The sequence below is a fragment of the Dermacentor albipictus genome, chromosome 4 (assembly GCF_038994185.2).
Source record: "Dermacentor albipictus isolate Rhodes 1998 colony chromosome 4, USDA_Dalb.pri_finalv2, whole genome shotgun sequence".
In the NCBI taxonomy this organism is placed as follows: Eukaryota; Metazoa; Arthropoda; class Arachnida; order Ixodida; family Ixodidae; genus Dermacentor; species Dermacentor albipictus.
The window spans coordinates 116,985,927-117,009,766 of record NC_091824.1 but is presented as its reverse complement, the minus strand read 5'-3'; the positions used below and the strand labels follow the sequence as shown (position 1 = coordinate 117,009,766).

At 46.9% G+C, this 23,840-nt stretch overlaps 1 protein-coding gene across 1 annotated transcript; it reads left to right on the top strand.

Annotated features, from left to right (window-relative positions):
- The first annotated feature begins 723 nt into the window (after window positions 1-723).
- Window positions 724-23,658, top strand: LOC135914698 (acid-sensing ion channel 5-like). The gene is made up of 12 exons (XM_070537980.1): window positions 724-908; window positions 2,356-2,410; window positions 4,129-4,262; window positions 4,916-5,028; window positions 5,909-6,069; window positions 7,268-7,366; window positions 7,510-7,624; window positions 15,160-15,238; window positions 15,338-15,383; window positions 21,639-21,658; window positions 21,723-21,795; window positions 23,425-23,658. Exons 2-12 carry the CDS (start codon window positions 2,408-2,410, stop codon window positions 23,656-23,658), a joined length of 1,077 nt encoding a protein of 358 aa, XP_070394081.1. The 5' UTR covers window positions 724-908; window positions 2,356-2,407.
- Window positions 23,659-23,840: the final 182 nt, after the last annotated feature.

Here is a 23,840-nt window from a genome sequence, read left to right as displayed (position 1 = left end):
ATCTCAGGGTATCCCTTCTCTGAGATATTCGCGAGCGCCAAACCTCGTGGCTCCTTAAGCGATTTCGAGTCCGCTGCCTCAACGGTGACAATGGTCATTACCTTGCCGTTGTATCGTCGTTACTGCTCGAAGCTTCTTATTTTATCCCCTATGGTACCGTTTCCCAGTGTGGGACGTTTAAAACGACATCAGGACAGGGCTTAGTCTCCCTTCAGTAAAGGAAGAGGGGGGAGGGGGGGGCTCATAGGGCGGAAACCAATTTAGCGCGCGCACACTGACACACGCTCCAATATATATATATATATATATATATATATATATATATATATATATATATATATATATATATATATATATATATATATATTCCCGTGGATTGTCCAATCACTTGGAAGTGCTCTAAACGCGTCGTTCTCGCATGGGGTCGCTCAAGCTTCTCTGGTGCCGCCACAACCTGCGTGAGCTCTGGAGAGCGCATGCTTCCATCAGTTCCATGTGCTCCTGTTTGCCTATTGAAAGGCGGCATAAAGTGAGCAGGATGGCGAGTTGCTCCAGCTCTCTCAAGCTCACGAAAAGGTGCTGCCTATATCCTGTCGCCGAAGACTTGCAAGCATGCTTCTAATATTTCATCTCCTGCCGTCCGAGCATTTTGTAAACGCGCAGTTGTGACTTTATGATGAACTCGCTAACACTCGAACAACACGTTCACGATTTACATGCAGCTCTGGGACACCGCTCGTGCGAAGACTGCTCCAGCTGCTCATAAAGGTTGGCTGCTTCACCGGTTGCGTGCTTCAGTCGTCGAAGATTGTCCAGTCGTACTTTGATTATGGCTCATCTGTCGTCACTTCGGATGTTGCTCGCCAGGGGATAGTCTTTCCCTCCGTCACAATTTGCGTGGATGCGTGGTGAGTTGCTCAGTTGATGAAGACAGTCTAACACGGCTCATGAAAAAAAAAAAAAACTCGCTCTTATTCCCTGTCACACAAATATGCGCTGGTCGTTAAAGCTCCCGACAATATGATATTGTGTCGTCTAAAAAAAAAATGTACTCATTGCACGCTGTGACACGTGTCACAAACTGCAATGTCTACATTTCTCTAGTAAACAAGTGCAGTTGTTTACTGGCATTTGCGCGAAATTGGATGCAATAAAAAAAGCAGTCTTCTTTCTTTTACTTGAAGGTGCGATAAACGTGAAATATTAAGAAGCACAACTGCGAGAACATTTTATCGCACGTATCATGATACGTACACTACAATGAGAGTACGCAAGTTTGATAAGCATTGACCATTGTGTCATGGAAGTATTGACGAATGCCAAGCACGCAAGCGATCGCTATGATATTTTGGATGCTGTTCAAACAAAGTGAATGTGCACTATGAGTATAAAGATTCCAGCCAACGTGTTTTGGCGAGATGGCCGAAAAACGGCCTTCGTTTACAACTAGCTTGCGCCTGTTAAGTGGATCAGCGTTGCTGCTTTGAAAGTATGATACACTAGAGATTAACTTGTTAGAGTTAGGTTAAAACTGGCCGAACAGCTAAGAGTAAGCTTTAGCTTGAGGTCAATTCCGATTTTCTTATTTCAATACATATAAAACGCAGAAATGCTTTTGTGAGACAACCGCTGGATCGATTTGAATGAAATCTGTTGCATTTAAGAGACAAAGTTAAATGCTAGTTACTCTAGAATGCAAGATTTTGATTTAGGGCCTTGAATTCATTCTAACGAAAATTCCCTAATATTTGTAAGTTCAAAAAGTATTGGAGCACGACGTCTGCAAATCCGCAACATCGCACAGGAAACAGATATCGTAGTAATGTAAACTGCAACCTTTAGAACATTTAAAGCGGACAAATTTGATTCATGAATTTGCAGCTTAACATGGAATTATTACAATGTTTACGAAGGTTTTGCGTAAGTCCTACTCATATATTTGTGGTGTATTGCAGAGCAGTGTATAAAAACCAATTATTCCCCCTTGAAATTTATTATTGGGTGCAGTTTACAGAATTGTGATGTAGTTTTTCATTGCTGGGTTACAGAGTTGTAAACTAAATAGATGAGTTTGTTTCCTTTTGCCATTTTCCTAAACCTTTCTGAAATAAATGACAGATTAAAAAGGCATATACTGCCTATAATAACTAGATTCTGACGTTTTCGTTTAAATGCAACAAATCTCATTAAGTCTGGTACAGTGGTTGCTGAGAAAAAACTATTTATCCGTGGTTGATAGGAGCCCTCGAGCTAAAGCTTCCTTTTAAGCAAAGGTTTCCCACACCTTAATGTTTCTCACTCACCTTGCTTTTCCTTTTCATTTTTTTTCTGTACTTTTCTTACTCGTGGCATAAGGACGAACAAGACAAGACTTTGCGAGGTCAAAGGAAAATGTACCAGATCGTCTATGGTGAGCTGACTGCCCATTCCTTTCTCGCGTCATCTTTTCTTTAATTACCCTTCACTAAGAGTAACAGTAACACCCATTCCATACATCTGAAACTTCAATGTCGTTTTTTTTTTTTAATGGGATAAGTTCACCGTACATGCATTTCACTTCTGTGCCTGGCTTATAATTAAAAATAACGACGTTTTTACGTGCCAAAACCACTTTCTGATTATGAGGCACGCCGTAGTGGGGGACTTCGAAAATTCAGACCACCTGGGGTTCTTTAACGTGCACCTAAATCTAACTACACGGGTGTTTTTTCGCCCCCATAGAAATGTGGCTGCCGTGGCCGGGATTCGATCCCGTGACCTCGTGCCCAGCAGCCTAACACCATAGCCACTAAGCAACCACGGCGCGCCCTGGCTTATAAGGATAAGCAGATAAAAGCGAAGCAAAATGCCCCGTGAGCAATATGACACCGAACACCCAGATTAACGTTTTTGAGGCCAGCGATTCAACAAATACGTTGAGCATAGAAGTGTTCACAGAGACCTGCTGTTCAATGGAAAAGCTGTCTACTACATATTCACGGTGTCAGATTCGAATCCACCTTTCACGGGCGATCGTTACTTGACAAGGAAAACGGAAATGCGATGTTCCATTTCAAAATAAATTTCCGCTCACACTGTTGGTAACTGTACGCGCTTGAGGCAAGGTGGGCGTCAGGGGATGGAGGGAGGGGCGAGGCAGGAATTAACGCACACAAAGCGTATTGACAGGGAGCACCCGTTTCCATTTATGCGTTTGCCGCTATTTTAAAGATTCCCTGCTGTATTGACGGGATCAAAGAATGGTGGTGTAAGTGCATTGAATTGTTTTGTACGTACAGATTGAAGCTTGGGCAAGGTGATTTTGCATATTCACATGTTAGCGCGAATGGACGGTTAGCCAGAGACGATGTGACCATAGCCTGGAGGATATGGTATGAGACACTTAAAGCCCTTTTGTGGGTGTCAGAGTGTGTCATACCGTCTTTGTCATCCGCTCTCGCCGTGTACCTGAACGTACGTACGTACGTTCGGTCTTATATACATCCCAAAAAGTCAGTTGCACCTACCGCTGTGAAAGATCAAAGAAGAGAAGAAGCCTTAAGCAGAGTGACTTGAGGCAGCTACACGAGGTTGGCCGCAGCTAAAGTACAACATTTTCTGCGACGAACATAACCTTACAGTACGATCATGCTAAACAACAGAATTCCGTTGTTGTTGTTTCTTTCGCGGTGGGCTATCGACACCCCATTTTTCACAATAAAACGTTTACAAGAGCTAAAGTTCGCGCATCAGCAAATACCTTGAGGCTAGTTAGTCGGCGGGAATAACTTGCGAATGTTCTGAAGAGAAGACTCTTCCCTGCTGGCAGTGGTGACAATCCCAATCAATGGGTATATATTTCTCCAAACATTTTCGCCGAAGCTCAATAAAGGCAAACCTTTCTTTTATTCAAAGTCATCTGCCATTAGCGTACGTTGCTTGTGTAGTTCATGTTGCATTATGCTAAAAACAAAACAGAGACACGAGAAGAAAAACACACTCTGCTGAACTTCCAACGCCCAGGGACTCTCGTATAAAAGCGGAGCGTGCCTTTTCTGTCATTGTCCTTGACATTTAGTGCTGGAAAATTCACTGGAGACGAATGGAGCCCCAGTGAAGTGTGTTTATTCTTGTTTGCTTGTTTTTCAGAAAGTCGTCGTAGCCGGCTTTATCCAAACGTTCGACCTTGAGCTCAGGAACAAGACGGCGTTCGAGCCTCACGAACTCTTCAGCTGCAAAATGCGCTCAAAAGCGGGCTGCAGCGACTTCGACTGTTCGCGCATGTGCGTGGAATTCTATTTAAAGTCGCACATGTCGAGCCACCAAATACAAATGTTTTGCTGCCAAGGTAGCTATGAAACGTGCGCTGATAGAACCTTACCCTACAACGAGATAGAGATTGAGATAGTTGAGTGCATGAGACATTCCGCGCTTCATCGCATGCTGAATACATGCACATAAGTTTTGATTCATTTATTCACTGATTATATTGTTGTGTTCAATGCCCCAATGCTCCGCATGAGCTACGAGGAACATCGTGTTCGGTGTTTTTTTTTCCCTTCTTTTTTTGGCTTTTAGATTTTGTAGGTTGTAATCAGGCATTGTTAAAATTGCGCTGAAGCCCTCCGCCTAATGAAAGAAGCCATAGTATTTTTTTTTTTCGTCTGACGCTGGGGTAATTACATGAGGGGGCTCTGGATAAGTTATTATGGAATAATTAGTCATTGATGAGCGCATTACTAAACTATCTGGAGCCCTTCATTGTAGTTAGAGCCGTTGAGCCTAATTTATTTTGGATTGCAGTGTAATAGTTACTCAGAGCTCCGAGCTGTTTTTGACCGCTACATCTTTTTGACGCATGCGGGTATCTCAGCACACATGATTATCGCTTCCCTTGACACCCAGGATCACAGTACGTGTGACGCATACTATGCAGGATGAAGAGGACATTGTTTCGAAGACCCTTGCAGAAGTGCTACACATTGGACCTTAGCCAGCCCGCCGAGAAGAACGAGCAGGCACTGCTGTGCAAGGAACAGTGGAATTGGGGTGACGTTGCTTAAATCCTGTCCTAATGATTCATAATGCGCTCGCACTGAAATTAGACATGGCGCGCCGCTAAATTTTGTACCACGATACTTATAACTTACTAGCCCATCTTTATTTACTTCAACCTACTAAGTTTCCCAGCTAATGTTTGCTTACGTCCAGTTGGTAAGTTAAACATGTTGATGTCTTCAAAGCTGTGGACACCTACCCTTTAGCGACTTGAGCAGTTCCTTTCTTGTTCCTTTATGTTAAGACTAACTTCTTCCAATTACAGAGGACAAAGCAGTAGAGTACTTTACTCTGCAAGAGCGAGTGATTGTGCTTTAAAACACGAGATAGATTAGATTAAATTCATGGGCTTTACGTGCCAGCGGCACGATTTGGTTATGAGTCACGCCGTAGTTTGGGTCTTCGGATTAATTTTGATCATCTCGAGCTCTTAAGCGTGGGCCTAAATCTAAGCACATGAGCGTTTTTTTGTATTCTGTCCCATCTAAATGCGGCCGCCGCGGCAGGGAACGAATCCGTGACTTGGAGCTTAGCTACGCAGTGCCATAGCCACTACGCTACCGCGGCGCATCAAACACAAGCTAGACGATTCAGTGTGTTTAAAAAGGAGCTCCTTGTGACGACAACGACAATTCATCACTGTTGTCATGTGGTGTCGATGAACGCAATTATGCTCAATTCAACTGCAGTATACGACATTCCCGGTTTCCCTTTGTGAAGCCTCTGTGATGCATGTTCGGGCAACCAATATATTATTCGTCTCGGAACATGGCTGAGAAATGTACGTTATAAGCACTTAGTCGCGAGTTTTGCGAGCCTTCCACGGTGACGAAAACTGTGACATTGGATGCCAACAACCATGTATGCACAGAACTTCGCCTGGAGTCGAAGCTGAACGCAAGCAACAGCCTGGTATTCATGCGCACAGACCTGTTCCCGCTCATAGTCAAGGCACCGTCCACGGCACCATTCGATACGCTGACTCAGATTGCGGCGCAGATGGGACGTGACATCACAGTCACCATGAAGCAGGTCCGTGTTTCTCAAACTGGTATTTTTGGGCGCGAAGGGTCTTCGAGAGCGTTCAAAGGCCAGAGGGCACCGCTGTCATTCGCGATGTTTTGTCTCTGTGACTTAGCAGGGTGTGTTGATGTGGACGATTTGGTAAAACGTGACCTACATACGGCGCGACACAAGGCACGTACGAACAAAGAACAAATATATTTAATTAAGGCACTAGAAGTCACAACCTTTGGTGGGAGTCGCACCCTCAACCTTCGGTTGGAGTCGAACCCACGACGTTTGGTGTAATTAGGGCGAAGCAATTAACGTACAGTCAATTAGGGCACAGCCGAATCCATGACCTTTGGTGGGAAAAAAGTAATAGAAGTAACAACGCATTCGAATGAGAATGTCTAGTAATTTCATAAATGTCTCTTGAGCGTGCAGGCTTTCGCCTTCATCCTCTCTGGCTTATGCTAAAGTTACTGTCAATTTTTGTTATGTTTTCCGTCTCATTTTTGAGTTATACGTAAGGATTGTTCGCTATCTATCTATCTATCTATCTATCTATCTATCTATCTATCTATCTATCTATCTATCTATCTATCTATCTATCTATCTATCTATCTATCTATCTATCTATCTATCTATCTGTCTGTCTGTCTGTCTGTCTGTCTGTCTGTCTGTCTGTCTGTCTGTCTGTCTGTCTGTCTGCCTGCCTGCCTGCCTGCCTGTCTGTCTGTCTGTCTGTCTGTCTGTCTGTCTGTCTGTCTGTCTGTCTGTCTGTCTGTCTGTCTGTCTGTCTATCTATCTATCTATCTATCTATCTATCTATCTATCTATCTATCTATCTATCTATCTATCTATCTATCTATCTATCTATCTATCTATCTATCTATCTATCTATCTATCTATCTATCTATCTGTCTGTCTGTCTGTCTGTCTGTCTGTCTGTCTGTCTGTCTGTCTGTCTGTCTATCTATCTATCTATCTATCTATCTATCTATCTATCTATCTATCTATCTATCTATCTATCTATCTATCTATCTATCTATCTATCTATCTATCTATCTATCTATCTATCTATCTATCTATCTATCTATCTATCTATCTATCTATCTATCTATCTATGTCTGTCTGTCTGTCTGTCTGTCTGTCTGTCTGTCTGTCTGTCTGTCTGTCTGTCCGTCCGTCCGTCCGTCCGTCCAGATCACGCCCTTTATTGCAGCACATGATGAAACGGCTTTCCGCACCGTTTCGGTCTCGGTGCCTCAACTACACGGCGAGAGGCTTGCAGGCGAATTTTCTGGGATACCACACGCTCGAGGTGAGACGTCCGCTGACCGTTTAAACTGGTGGCTGTTCGCATCAGAGTACACAAGTTAAGCATGGCCTGTTTGTAGCACGAGCAATGTTGTTTTGACGTTATTGTTTTTCTGTAGCTGCATGCATGCGTTTTTCTCTTTCTAGTCTTGCGTGCAAGAGTGCCAAATGAAAGTGGAAATGGCTGTCTGCGGTTGCATCACCTTCACGCACGAGTTTGCCGAGTTCGCAAACCTTCCTGTTTGCGTGGACTTTGCTAAAGGTAAAGACGTTCTTCAGCGATTTTGTTTTGCTGGCCGCTTCTGCGTTTGGAAAGCGAGGGCCATCCCTAGAGTATGTCAGTGGCATCACCTTGCTGCTCTCTACAACTGTCGTGCAAACGTGCCCGGCATATCAGACTGTTACTGTGCAGTAGAGAATGTCTAGGCAAAGAATATGCCATGGCGAATTTCCAGGTAACACTTGAACTGTGCTTTAATTTATACCTGCACTTAATTTTGCCAAATTTCACATACAGGCTCAAAGCGCTGTCGTCTAATTAATGCAGATGCCCATTATGACTCGGTTGCTTCGTACCAACTTTCTTAATCGCTGACATACAGTTGAATAAATGAGAAAGATCTTAAAAAACGAAGTCTGCCGAAGACTGCTTCTCACCTCGTATTGTTGCAGTTTCGGTGTTGCAGCTATCTAGTTGCAGTATAAATATCTTTATTCATAAATGGCTTCAAGGCCTGCTTCAGGCTCAATCTCCTACAACATATAATTCAGGCCAGACTCCATGACGTAGGAGAGGAGCGAGGTATGGTGAGCACCACAGACACCCGTGCTCGCCGGCCGTCCTCATCACTAGGCGAGTGCTGTCGTCGAGGAAGGTGTCCTGTGATGTCTTCAGTTCCAGGGCACTTCCAGAGTAGGTGCGCTGTGCCGACAGATTCATATGCGCCGTGACACATTGGACAAGCAAGCCTGCCTACCAGTGCCTCGCCTTCTCGAGGGCACCTCGGTGCCTCGTTGACGCTTTTTCCCCAACCGTCATCTCCTTGTACCTTTCCTTTGCCTCACATCTCCCACGTCTGTTCACTTATTCATCACTTCGTTATGTCTGGTCTCGTGCTGGGAGTTCCTTTTAAATACGGAATCGCTTTGCAAATAGGCCTCACCGCATGTTTGTACCAAAATTAGAACGTAACTTATCTCACCACTGGTACAAATTGAATATTCGCGTTCTCTCAGACTCGTACGCTTGCATTACTTCGGTGTATTTTCATAATGATTAAGAGCATAATTTATGCGTTCACCTGCTTCGTTTTTCAAGTCAGAAAGCACTGCATTCTTTCTTTGGGCAACCTTGCGACTCTTTTCATGGCCATTGTTTTTATATGTAGTAAACGTAAACATCAGGTTTCGTTAACCTCACCGCTTCTAGAAATCCCCCATGTCTGTGCAACTTTTGGTTGGACAACACCCTCCAGTTGGCTGTACAGTCTCAAGACAAGTAATGCGTATGCTTGTGGCAACTGTTCACTACGATTCATGTTGTATTAGACAGGGATTACCACCTGTAGTAGTAGTAAACCTCCCTACCTTTCATTTATCATTTGCTCTCTCTCTCTTTTGATGATGGCGGGTTTTCGAGTACCTTAGTTGAATCCTTCGCTGGCTGCGCCTTTCAATGCTTCACCGATGAAATCCACCAGGTATGTAGGTTCAGTAGTAGGCTGTTGCCTGAGTCAGTCTTTAAGCAGCCGGTTTGGGAAGCGTGAACTACAAAAATTCATTCTATAAAGACAAACACAGTTTTACCCAATAATCTAAAGATTATACGCGACGCTTCCAATGGTCTCGAAATATCAATGTTTTACACAGCCTACTGACTATCAATCGTTACTTGAATTCAAACTTGTGTAGCAGACTAATTCTCCGCGGACGCCGTCAAAGCTCGGCATTCATAATAATCCGCGCGAAGTAGTGCTGCCAATTACCTTCAAGCCATCTATCGTTGCTCGAGCAGGCCACAGCTCACCAACTCACAACAGGTGTACTGGGATAGCACCAACACATTGACAGCTGCGACTCCATTAAGTACCCTACCCGTCGATTCTAGTGAGCCCTTGCAGTCTTCGCCCACTTCCACAGATCTCCAGCTGCCCTCGGCGCACAGCCACCAGCTTTCGTGAGCGCTCCTGACGTTGACGCTGTGCTCAGCGAGTAATGGCACAACCTTGACTGACACGTTTACGAGCCCGTTTGTTATGACTGCGTGCTTCTTTGCACTACGACCCTTAATGCGAGGAAAACCGCTTTACAGGATGAAAGCAACAATGCAAATCGAATGAGCGACAGCGAGATGAAAATATGTATGCGTCTTTAGGCAGCGCTCGTGCAGCTAAAAAATATGGGGTTTTACGTGCCAAAATCACGATTTGATTATGAGGCACGCCGTAGTGGGGGGTTCCGGAATACTTTGGACCACTTGGGGTTCTTTAACATGCACTTAAATCTGACTACTTCGGTATTTTCACACTTCGCCACCATCTCAATGCGGCCGCCGTGAGCGGGATTCGACCCTGCGATCTTGTGCTTAGCAACAGAACAGCATATGGTCACTAATAAACCACGGCGGGTGCTTGTGCAATACACGCGCCGCTAGTTTAGAACAAAAAATAATTTACCGTTCAGCGTGCACATGCAGGGCAAATGAGTGATATCGGATGTTTTTGAGCGACCTAGTTTCTTGCCAGTTGGGGAATGGGATGCGCAATAATGCGGAGCTGTACCGGTAGCATGAATATACTGAGCATGGGTAAGCAAGTATTCTTGATCTTTAACATGAAGTGAATAGTTTTTATGGCTGAATTCTTATAAGAATTTACTATATTATTTCATTTGGAATATTATTTTATGGCAGAGTGCCTGGACTACTACTTTCATTGGAACTGGAAATGGTGAGGTCTCCACAAGGCGGTGGATGCTCGCCATTAAGGAATTACGCACAGAATCTCCTGTGGGTGTTATCTAAATGGCGCGTAAGCATATGTTACCAATGACCTGCTGGTTCGTCGTCGTTTGCTGCTCTGTTCGGTAGGATTGCGGGAAACAACGCGAAAGAATCGTGAAACGGAGAAGCGCGGTTGCAAAACCGAAATGTTAATTGAGACCAGCATGAGACTACGAAGGAAAGGCGTGTAGTAGCAATGTTCCCTCATGTTATGTGATGGTGCTTCACCATTATCATCATCATTATATGATTGTGCGTTTGGATGATGCCACTGCTTTGTGGAAGGTGATCACTGACCGTCGCCTGCTGCAGTACGCGGTGTAACTAAACGTTGTCACGTTTGGTAGACCTCGCACGTAGACTTGCTCGATGACGCTTCCTCCTCTCTATGCGAGCCATTATCAGCCGCGATCAACCGCACTCCGAGGGCGGGTGCGTATCTTGGAAGCGATCTGCGATGGGGAGACAGTTCGCCGAGTGCTGATAGCTTCGTGTGCGCTGTGTTCTCGGCGCTTAGTTCGCGTTGAAGCGAGAGGCAACACGAAGGTCAATTCACTCGCTGCTGCGGGCCCTATCTTGAAAGCGATCGTCTTACGTGGTAGACAGGCAGGTTTCGTCATTGGGTAGGCATTGAAATGCTCACCCATTGAAAAAGAAAACAAAAGAAACACCACCTTCCATTAAGCAGATGCCAAGAGAAAACTTTAGCTATTCTAGCAAATTCTGCGGACAGTGAGACATGCTGAACCGGTCGTTGGTAATTTGAGGAGTAGTTTACTTTTGCAGCAAGCCAGTTCAATGTGGATCGCTTCGACGTTACACGTGGATATTTAGTATTATATCATTTTATGCAGCGTTGGGCCCTTCACTTGCGCATTTACATTTACACATTACTTTTATAAGCTTCCGAGGTCGGTGTCCGTTTAAATTATTGTCACATTTATGCCGCCTATAATTCATATAGCAGTTATATATATGGCCGCCTGAGTAAATATACATACTTCAACCAATGGGAAGCGCAGTCAGAGAAATTCAGAAATGATATAGACTGAAGTGATAAACTTGAAACGACTACTTCGTTGTAGCGGCCGAGGTCTCGGACATTCCATAAAAAAGTTTACGAGGAAGCAATGAGATTATTTTGTAAGTTAATAAGAAGATACAAGAACTGTTTTAGTGGCAAAGCAATAAAAGTTGGCTCTGATGGCAAAGGAAACGAGGTTGGTTTAATATGAACTAGAAAAAATTCATTATTTAGGAACATTTGAACAGCAACTAGCTGACAGATGGGTCGGCGACTAATACGGGGACGTAAAGGAAACTCTACGAATAGTGACCCTGCATATAAAAGGGAGAATAGCTGACAATAAGATCAGGATACGTAGAAATAAGCAAACATTCGATGAGCCTGATTAACTACTGACATATTTTGGAAAGGCCTTCGCTTTGTAGTGCGCTTGATTAGCATGTCGATGATGATTACGATGACCATGACGACGATAAAGAGCATGCTTTTATGCGTGTTGTGAGCAATATAAGGTCATATCTATCCTCATTTTTCGTTTGATATTTAGAGCTGCATGCAGTCTTGCACGGGCGTAGAACGGACACAAAGTTTCAATTCGCTCATAGCTTAGGTGCTTCTAATTTTCTTTTTCGGCCATTGAATAGCACTTGAAGTGCTTGTTTAATTTTTTGTATATATTGATATTATGACTTTATCTTAACTTTTAATGTTGCCCACTTTTTGTTGTCGTTGTACTTAAGCTGTTGCTATCTTGAATAAAGCCTCATTTGCAGATGTATTTGCATGCACAAAATATGATTCAGCTGTTATGTTGGCTTTCTTCATTCAGTTTTCACCCAAGTTTTTAAAAAAATGCACATTCCCAATTTCTTGCCTACTTTAGAAATATATTCTGCGCTTGATTCGCAACTGCAAGCACGTTTTGTCTGCATATTGATACACGATGCGATTCAAGTATTTTCTTATTTAATTGTATCTGATTTCAAATAAAACGGAAGAGTTCTAATTTACTTTCTCACTGAAACGACTTAATTGGTTTTTGTTCAAGAACACGAAAAAATAGTAACGGACATGAGATCATCGCAGTCACTAGTCGGGTATCTCCGCACTAGTGTTAAGGTAAACAACCTAGTAAGGAAATCGTTCAAAGGAATATAAAAGCAGAATATAGGGGAAAGCAAGAAGAATAGGCACAGATAAAGTATGAGCTCTATTTGTTTGCAGATATATGTGAGGAGTATGCGAAGAAATACGTTTATCTAGGTCTATTACTCACAGGGGACCCTGATCAAGAGAAGTAAATTTACGGAAGAATAAAATTGAATTGGCGTGCATGCGGCAGGCATCACTAAACACTGACTGCGAGCTTACCGCTGTCGTTGAAAAGAAAAGTGTACAATCATTGCATCCAACCGGTGCTAACATATGGTGCAGAAATTTTGAGGTTAACAAAGAAGCTCGAGAATAAGTTAAGGACCGCGAAAAGAGCAATGGAACAAAAGAAAATAGAGATAACGTTAAGAGAAAGGAAGAGAGCGGCGTGGATGTGAAAGCAAACGGGGATAACCAATATTCTAGATGAATATAAGAAAAAGAACTGGCGCTGGGCAGGCCACATAATGCGGAGGGCAGGTAATTAAACGGTGGACAGTTAGCGTTACAAAATGGGTGCCAAGGGAAGGGAAGCGCATTCGAAGATGGCAGAAAAATAAGTAAAGTGATGACGAAATTTGCAGGAACAAGTTGGAATCGGCTAGCGCAACACATGGGACTGCTGGGAGGGGCCTTAGTCCTGAGGTGGACATAAAGAAGCCACAGGCCCGCGCAACACACAGAGCACAGTCACGGCGTAAGCCGGAGGAGCAGCTCCGCAGGACCTCCATTTTCGGTAGCATGCACCGGAGGATCTTCGCGGCGAAGTCCCTTTGCGTCGTTTTCACGAGAACGAACTGATCTGTCCGCCCGCTGTCGACGACAAGTTGCGGCTTGTGCTGCTCTCAGCACGGAGGCCTACTAGGCCCGACGTTGTCTGGTTGCAGCCGCGTGCCTGGCTCTACGACTCGCTTCTTCAGCAGCACTGCGTGCCTTGAGAGGAGGCGCCATAACAAGCACCGAACAGTAAACACGTGGATAGAGACTACACATTGCACATGTCACATCCATTGGCTCGTGGGACGATACGATGCAAGTGCCACGTGTCATGACACCTTGTGGAACACAACGCAGCTGCAGTGCAAAGTTTGCACGTATCGACGCTACACGGCGCGCATCTTACATTGCGTGACAGGTGACACGATAGGATGCTGATGGTGATTTATTGGTATCTACCTTTGAAACAGGGCAGTGAGAAATAGTCACCTAGCCTGCTTGATTTAATTAGGCTTGCTAAACATGTTCTATATAATTCTAGCATTTTTGTGTACGTCCCCTTAACCTTATACTGCTTACTCAAAACTTCTTTATTTACTTTGTACTGCTACCTATGCAGCTGCTACACAGCGTGCCACTTGGTACAGTAAAACGCAACTGCAATGCAAATCATGCACGTATCAACGCTACGCGGCATGCACCTCACATTACGTGAGTCCTAGCACGCTAGAACGCGTATATAGGGCATGTTTCCGCGGCAGCTAGCAAGTGCCGGCGGGGCGCAGTGGTAGAGTGTACTCCCGCAGAGAGTGCCCGGGTTACATCACGGTGGGAACTGAGTATATTTTTCCCTCATTCGTGGCGATAGCGGCGACGGGCACCGGAGGGGGTGAATAATGCTGCTGCTGCTGCTGCTGCTGCTGACGACGACGACGACGACGACGACGACGACGACGATGATGATGATGATGATGATGATGATGATGATGATGCGTTGTTCTAGAATCTTCTATTCCCTTTCCTTATACTGTCGGAGGCCTTTATAACGACGGGCTTGGGACATCCAAAATCGTTCCTTGTAAAGGTCGCTTAGCGCACAGCTCAACATGAAACCGGGTCACAGTTATTCCTTCGCTATACAGTTAATTTCGCTGTAGAGGCGTTCGACTGTAGGTTGTGCTTGTGAAAGTCGTTTCGCGAATATGCACCCTGTCCGTACTATACAGGTGTTTGCTGCGACCATGCAGCGGTGCTGCCGCCTCAGAAAATTTCGAGATACTAAATTACTACAAGGGCTGCAGAGAGCGGTATCCACCACCGCACAACTCCCTTAGCAGAGAGGACTCTGTCGCGTGGAGGCAGCTACAAACGGGCTCGTACCCGAACCTAAACGTACTAAGCAAAATTTATCCCACACAATACAATGACAAATGCCCCTGGTGCCACGAAACACCCACGCTGTATCACATAACGTGGGCGTGCCAGAAGATAGACGTGGTACCCTTTATATCAAACCCGAGTGCGGAGCAATGGGAGGGAGTGCTCTCCAGCGATCGCCAGGTCGACCAAGAAGGTCTGATTCGGTGAGCACAACTGGCAGCAACATCCAGCGGAGCGCTGGACTAAGGGCAACCGACCGTTGTGCTAGAAGATGGATGATTCCATCTGAAGACCGCAGAAGACCAGCGAATCTAGAGCTGATAAAGTTTTTCACTCACTCACACTCAAATCAGCAGCAACCCTCTACAAGAAAAACAAACTGGTTTGATTTGAATATTCAATGTTCGTTCATTTGCGCTTGGCAAGTCCTGATACATTACTAAATCGCTTCTTGGCGATACGATTTTATGTATGAATGGTCTCGGCAAAATCATATCAATATTTTGTGGCTTGTGCGCAGGTTTCGAGTACTGCAGGGACGTCGTCTATCACACCCGCGAATACCGCAACTGCCTCGACGTCTGCGGACCCCCATGCGAGTATGCGCTGAGCTTTTCCTTCTATCATAAGGCGCCTTTTTAATTTACCAGTCTGCCACATATGCCGTGACCTTATGCCGTTATGTGAACTCCTTACAGAGAAATAACCTACGATGTCAGGCTTTCCAGCAACACCGAATATATCGTGAGTACTACGCGAACGCAAACTCGATGCGCTGCATTGTATCGTGAAAGTGCCAATAAAATAAAATATGGAAGAGTCTCAAGAACACACACACACATATATAAATATATATTACAAATAAGAGAAACACTCGATCTTCTGGCAGCTGCGACCTCTCGCATGCTCTATGGTAACTGTAACCCCTCTTCCCTGCATTCCACTAGCTGCGTGTTTCCATCTTATATTTATCACGCCTTTCCCTTGTGGGCGCAACTGAAATTACCGTGCGTTTGTATTTATAAACCACCTACGGTTCATTTTTTTTATTTGAGTGAATGTACACGCGTTTGTATTCGTATGCTACCTATACGCTTTCTTTTTGTTTTCTCTCTCTTGTTTTTTTTTATTGTACACATGTTGGTAGTCATGAAATCATATATTATTTTTTTCCTTCTTCTTTTTCCACTCTTGCAGAAAAAATGTCTTAATTGAACTGTGTGTGCTTGCAATCGCACTCACAATCACTCCGGCTTGTTGGTTAGTCGTAAGGATCGGTATAGGAACGGGAAAAATATGGACATAACGAAAAAACGGACAGACAGGCGCGCATGCCTCCCTTTCTGTCCGCGCTGCTTTACAATTCCTGACAAGTTTTAAAATCTTTTTTTGTCCTCGATCGTGAAACTTCAAAAGAGGTACATATTTTAAGGCGATAGGGTTAAGGAGCCCGTGTTGCAGAAAATCCGGCGTCGGCGTCCCGCGTAGGCGTCCAGCGTCAGACGTCGCCAAGGCAAAAAATTGTTTCGGTCCAAATTCCGAACCACGCATACCCAACCACTTCTCTACCACCGAAGTTTATCATACCTTGTCTTTCATTATTTACAAAGTTATTCCACGGAATTTTGAGAACGGCAGCCCACAAACAAATGTAATGAAAAAAAAAAAACACCGACAGCGCATGTCCTGTTGTGCCATCACCACAAGCCCGGATTCCGAATCTGCAAGATGCAGAATCTATCCTGCGAGCGCCCTAATTCTCCCTTCACAAGTCAAGATGCTGAGCCGTCAGGCAGCGGTGTCCTGCGGGAGAAGCCTCGGCGAGCAGCATGTTTGGACGTGTCAGCGAGTACCAGACAGCCCGGCGCCGCACCTCCTCTTGCATGGAGGTCACCACGCGCGCGAACTTTGAACCGGGTGGCCAGCGCGGTCGCTGGTTGGACCCCTCGGACGACCGTCGTGTGCTGACTTTGTATTGGGCCGTTTGAGTGACAATGGTTCTCGGGGATTATAAAGCGGCGAGGAGGCCGCCTCGAAAACAGGATCCGCCGACCCACCGGGAGACAGTGTCGCTCCCGACTGGGGTGAGATGTGTCACGCGTTTTCGCCGGACGTCGCCGTGCGAGAACAGTCGCGTTTGTTGTGAGCACTCGGCCCCAGTGCCGACCCGTTCATGTCCTGTATGATAACCTGTATATAATGTATAAAGTCCCTTTTGTCATTCTCATCGACGCCAGGCTCGGAGTCTTCGCTACCAACGCTCTGTCACGAAACGGGTGACGAGCGCTACGGGACCACAAAGCCGTAATCGTGGTGCAGCGGTGCAAAGTCCGTAACAGTGGATGGCAGCTACGGGATTGACCGGCATCAGCTACCTCGGCGCGGTGAGTGCCTGAAGTTTACCTCAAACACCAGACTTTCTCTGACACAGGTTATAGTAGCTTAGGGAAGGATTTGGTGTTGCATTGTGATAACCTTGTGTGTTTCAAGCCTAGTAAGAGTGTTTTGAAAACCAGGGGATGCTGAGGGGGTAAACAGGGCAGTGTGTGAAATACTTGCATATGTCTTACTAGTAGTGTTATAGTAGCGTACGGCAGGTATATTCAAAAAGGGTAAACAGCAGGAGGACATTGTGAACGATGGAGAAGTACAAGGTGAAGGAACTTCTCGAAATTTGTGAGGAGTTGGGCATTGAGTTGGGCTCAACCAAAAGAAAGAATGCGATCCTTGAGGTCATGAGGACTGGGGACGTAACGGCTGAGGAAGCCGCAGAGGCCTTGGCGGGTATCAATGAACGTCGGGAAAGGGAGGAGAAGGAACGTTGCGAGCGCGAAAGGAGAGAACAGGAACGTCGCGAAGAGGAAAAGGAGGAAAGGAGAGAAAAGGAACGTCGGGAGTTGCAGGCAGAGAGGGAGCGACGTGAGCACGAGCTTAAAATGAAAGAGTTGGAGATCCGAAATAACTCGCCGGCGCCTAGTCTCACTTCTAATGTTCCAAGAATACGCGATCAACTTCCACCCTTTGTCGTCGGAGAGGATATGGCCAAATACCTCGTGAAATTTGAGCACGTGTGTGAACGGAATAGCATTGAGCGATCCCTTTGGGCACAGAATCTGTTAGCCTTGCTTCCTGGGGAGGCATCAGACGTAATAACTTGCTTATCGAAAGAGGCGTTTGAGAGCTACAGTGATGTGAAGGAAACGCTACTGCGGAAGTACAAATTGTCGCCCGAAGCTTTCCGGCAGAGGTTCCGGTATGCAAAAAAGGGCAAGGAGTCGAATGTTGACTTCGCGTTTCGTCTAAAAGCCGACTTGGTGGAATGGCTGAAGGGCGAAGAGGTTTACGACGACCGCGACAAAATTGTCGAATGCATCGCGTTGGAGCAGTTCTACCGTTGCATTGATGAGGATGTCCGGCTCTGGCTGCAAGATAGGCTAAAGGATGTTAAGCTAAACAAGGCAGCAGAGTTAGCGGAAGAGTACAGTGAAACCTCGATATAACGAACACGCATATAACGAATTATTGAATATATCGAACTCTTCCGAAATATTTTTGTCAAACACATGTATTTTTAACTTCCTATAGCGAACGCGGTTTGGCATAAAACGGATATAACGAACTTCGCGACGCCAAGCCCTACCTCACTTTAATAGCAGGCGGCAGGCTTCGTTGCACTACTAGTGTGTTGAGCGGCGCAGCAAACGTTCAGGACAACCTCGCAGGCGCTGGCAGCACCACGGATGCCATGTCGTCATCCAAAGTTGACAGCCAAAGAAATCGTCCGCACATCACAACCGCCAACGTGGAAGACACTGTGAAACTGCGACCACGGCCTTACTGACCGACGCCGAAATCGCTGTGGAAGTCTCTGAACATCCCGCAGACGAAGCTCAGGCTGACCCTGTAGACGATGCGAACATTAAGACTTCACAAGAAGCACTTGCTGCGTTGGATTTACTGCGCCGCCACTGCAGTGCTATTGAGGGCAGTGGGTTTGCCCTTGTTGAGTGTTTGCAAACTGTGGAACAGGGCGTGATACGGAATGCGATCAACACCAAGAAGCAGGCCGCGGTAACGCAGTTCTTTGTGCGTAAATAAATGAACGTGACCCAAGTAGGCATCGTTCGAGTTGCTGTGCCTTCTCTGATTGAATTTTGCTCCTCTTGCATGTATTTTTTACGAAATTTTATATTACGAATTATGGATATAGCGAACTAATTTCCGACTTTTTAACTGTTCGTTATAACGAGGTTTCACTGTATTACACACGCCGCAGCTTGCACAGCAAGGCAGTGCGCGTAGAAAAAGCTGATAGGAGAGATTGGTTTTCCGGGAAGCCCGACGAACGGAAGCAAATCACGCGTCGCGAGTTTCGGGACGACGAATCCCTTACCAAAGAAACTGTAAGGGAAGGACAGAATGCATCTCAGAATGATGAGGATGGTCCGAAACAGCGAAACGAAATGACGCGTTCTTTTGAAAAACGGAAACCGTTAACCTGCTACAATTGCAAAAAGCAAGGGCACATCGCTGCAAGCTGCCCAGAGAGAATTGCTTTTGCAACGATACAGGAAACTCACAAGAACATACGTCTATTGGAGCCCTATGTGCAGGAAATTAAGGTAAACGGCAAGAAGTGCCGAGCACTGCGGGACTCTGCAGCAACTATGGACGTTGTTCACCCGTCTTTCGTCTCCTCGAGTGATTTTACGGGAGAGTGCGTTAGGATACGGCAAGTGGCCGAGAAGGAGAGTGTCTGTTTACCGATCGCAACGGTTATCATTGAAGGAGAATTTGGGAAACTTAACACCGAAGCCGCTGTGTCAGCCGCCCTCCCGGAGCAATTTTCCTACCTCTTCTCAAATAGCTCGGAGCAGCTGCTGAGGGATCACGGCAAATCATTCTTTGCCGACGTGGCGTACATGGCCCTCACGCGATCCAAAGCGCGCCCGCTGTCGAGGGAACTTGACTTAGCGTCGGTGAGCGAACAGCGGTGCGGTACAGGGACCGATCAGGGTAACTTGAGTGGCGAGCAGTCACGGGAGAGGCAGAGCTCGGAGGCTGGCCTAGGCGAGCGGGTTCTGGAGGTGAGTGGGAGTGACGCGTGCAGTGCTAGCCGCGATAGAGACGCGACGCCGCAATTAGGCGACGCGGGCTGCACACTCGCTCCGGTTTCCGCCAGCTGGCAGGAGCAGGCTGCAGTTGAAAGGGAAACTCGGATTCGCGAGCAACAGGAAGATTGTTCACTAGCCGATCTGAGGAAGAGCGTCAAACGGGGAGTGAAAAAAAGGAGGGTTTCATTTGGCAAGGAATCTGGCTTATTGTACCGCCGCTACACGGATAAGCAGGGTCGCAAATATAAGCAGCTTCGGATTCCGCGAAAATATCGCCGGGAAAAATGAATGACCTCATTTGCTTCCTCAGAAGTATGTTTTCGGTCCAAGTGATTTCAAGGGGACCATTCTATTTGTAATTATTATTGCTGATTAATAATTGTTTCTATTTTGTTGCGTTGTTAATTTGAAAACTGATTGTTTGAGCCTTGTGTGCTAGATCGGACACCTGCCTCTTGTTGCAGCGGGAGCAAAAGGGGATAGCGATTTAGTTAGGTTGATTTGGATTATGGCCTTGTCTGGTGTTTGACGGGGGACAGAGGGCACTTGTTCGTGTTGGGTGTTGCCTTTTGCCGGTCGGTTTTGCAAGCTGCAGAACGACCAAGCGGGACCAGTGGCGAGAAGCAAGGTCTTAGGAACGACCCGAGCGGAGCTGGTCAAGGTGCCTTGGCGACGACGCGGTGAGCAGAGCTCCTGTCCTGGCGAGTCGGAACTGGGCACGTGAAGTTACCTGGCGTGCCGACACTGGACGTGAACTTGGACGAGCCTGACGAACGTGCGCGCCTGGCATCCGGGCCACGTGGAGGCAGCTCGTCTTCCCGGCGCCTTATCTGAGGGCGGGGATGCTGTTGTGCCATCACCACAAGCCCGGATTCCGAATCTGCAAGATGCAGAATCTATCCTGCGAGCGCCCTAATTCTCCCTTCACAAGTCAAGATGCTGAGCCGTCAGGCAGCGGTGTCCTGCGGGAGAAGCCTCGGCGAGCAGCATGTTTGGACGTGTCAGCGAGTACCAGACAGCCCGGCGCCGCACCTCCTCTTGCATGGAGGTCACCACGCGCGCGAACTTTGAACCGGGTGGCCAGCGCGGTCGCTGGTTGGACCCCTCGGACGACCGTCGTGTGCTGACTTTGTATTGGGCCGTTTGAGTGACAATGGTTCTCGGGGATTATAAAGCGGCGAGGAGGCCGCCTCGAAAACAGGATCCGCCGACCCACCGGGAGACAGTGTCGCTCCCGACTGGGGTGAGATGTGTCACGCGTTTTCGCCGGACGTCGCCGTGCGAGAACAGTCGCGTTTGTTGTGAGCACTCGGCCCCAGTGCCGACCCGTTCATGTCCTGTATGATAACCTGTATATAATGTATAAAGTCCCTTTTGTTATTCTCATCGACGCCAGGCTCGGAGTCTTCGCTACCAACGCTCTGTCACGAAACGGGTGACGAGCGCTACGGGACCACAAAGCCGTAATCGTGGTGCAGCGGTGCAAAGTCCGTAACAGTCCATTATGTTAGCTCTTCTCAGACTGAAATATTTAAAGTGTGAAACAATAACAGGAGATCTACCCACGCAACAGGCCGCATTTCCACCAGAAAGCTCGCCTTCGTGCATAGCGTTCGCAGCCAGCGTTTCCCGGTAAACGTTATACGGCTAGAAGCTGCAGTTGCCGGGAAGCATGAAAAGCAGTAAGGGGTCTCTGAACGCTATCGCGTTCCACCCTTAAAGGCGGAGCTTAAGCGTCCTCCAGATTTTTTGTTGTGCACGTAGTCGGCAGTAACTGCATAGGCAATATCTCACTAGGGCTACATCAATGCATGACGGACGCTCTTACTACGCCACACCTTCTGAATTTCTCTTTCCTACTTTTTTTCCCCTGCTATTTCTGTAGTCTGGATCTCCGGAGGATAAGTAAGTACGCATGCGCGTAGAAGTAAAATAGGCTTGGACTGAATAGACGTGTTTTGCTCTGTAGGAACCGCTTCGCAGTCACATTGAAGTTCGCCTCTGATTCGGTGGACCTCATGGAACACTACCCAATGATGTCGGTGAGTTGATAACGAAGCAGATAACAATGCATTTGTGCAGTTACCCAGAGTTACACGGAGCAGCATATGCCACTTTTGAGACTGTTGATTTCTCGGTTCCCCATATAATTCAGTCTTTAACTGATGCCATTTATCAACATGTGCCCTTTACCAATGCACATTGTTTTGGCGTCGAAATAGAAGGGTAATAAGAGTGAACTAATAAAGCACTGCTACTACCACCGCCGTCACGCTGTTTTAGGATTTCGAGTTACTCGAGGATTGATTGATTGATTGATTGATTGATTGATTGATTGATTGATTGATTGATTGATTGATTGATTGATTGATTGATTGATTGATTGATTGATTGATTCATTCATTCATTCATTCATTGTTTATTTGCTCAAACAATGTCAAAACGAAAGAAATATAGTAGGATTAGAGAAGAGAAAACACTATGGCCTCGGGCACCGTAACTTCCATGCTGGCTTGCACGACTATGAGCAAAACGAGAACAAGGTAGAAGCGGGAGCCGCTTTTACCTTGTTCTCGTTTACCTTCCTTGTTTACTTTGTTGTCGTTTACCGTTCGCACTTTTACCTTGTTCTCGTCTTGCTCATCGTCTTGAATTTCCACCTCCCGCCTTCCCCTTGTTTATGCTGGCTTGCAGGCGCTTGAGCTATCTCTCGGTCACAGATGAGCAAAAAGAGTATCAAGTGAATACGGTGCGTGGAAGAGGTTGGTCTGGATTAAATATGAATGAAGGAACTAGGAAGGAACATAGGGAAACGAAGAATCTGAGTGCTACCTTGAGCGCACCAGATACACTTAAGCCTTTCCCCTGCTCATATTCCTTGTCTATGCATGCGCGTCCAATAGTTGGGCCCACGCAGGTCGCTTTGCTAAGCGCCCAAGAGGCAGCACGGACAGTGCTTTAGGATCCTCTGATGCGCCCGTAAGCGAACGACCCAGTCTAACGTCACCACACATAGCGGGCTAACTAAGCATAGACAGCGAAACCGTTGAGCAGATGCTGCAACGATCGGACGTGTAGACCCTTCATCCAGACTCAGTCTACGCGATGCGGGTTTCGCCACGACGAGCTCGATTCCGTTCTCCCTGACATCCCGATCAGTGAAGGAGCGCAAAAAAAAAAAACGAAAACGAAGTAGACGGTGAACAAGGGGCGGACAACTCCTCGGATGCGTCTCACCGTCTTCGGTTGCGAGACACAGCCGAGGAAGACGAGCACACAATTACGCAAGAAGCCCCGCGAGTCCCGTCTTTGTCCAAGCCCGCTCGCGGGCGCCGCTATCTACTCCATAGCCTAAAACACCACGCACGCCAAAAGAACTGCGTCGGGTAAGAACAGAAACAAACAAAACAAAAGTAACAACGACAACAACAACAAAGAAAAAAGAGCCCTCGCGATCTCGTGGGCCGCTGCGCCGGCGCTCAGAGACAGCCGGCGAGACAGCAGAAAACACCCAACGAGTTCGTGGAGACGGGAGGGGGGGTATAGCCGTGTGCCCGATCGGATGTGCACGCTCTCGGCCGTGGCAAGCAGCAGGCAGGGCCCGGTGGCGGCAGCTCTACTGCTGCTGCTGCCGCTGTTGCTGCAGCGTCGCCGTCCATCGATTTGCGCAGGTCATCGAAGTGCTCGCCTACTTGGGCGGCACCGTGGGCACTTGGCTGGGCTGCAATCTCCTCACGCTGCTCTCCGACTTCGGCAATTGGCTGCTCGCATCGATCGACCGACTCTCGCGCTGCGCACTCGGGCGCACACGGCGTGGCGGAGCGGCCGCGCGACGGCAACACGCCGCCGCCGCCGCCCCGGCTGCTGCGGCGCGGCTGCTTTCCGCAGCCACCGCTGCGCGCTAGGGTTGTCTGCGTGACCCCGCAGCTCGTTGCCACCTTTGCCATCTATTTTCTGTTTTTCTTTAACTTGTTCTTGGCTCTCTTTCCATGTTCGCCACTTTCCCCGATACCACTTCCTTCGCGCCGCAGTTTTATTATATTTTTTTCCCGTTCTTATTCTGCTTTTTCCCCTGGGGCCTTACACC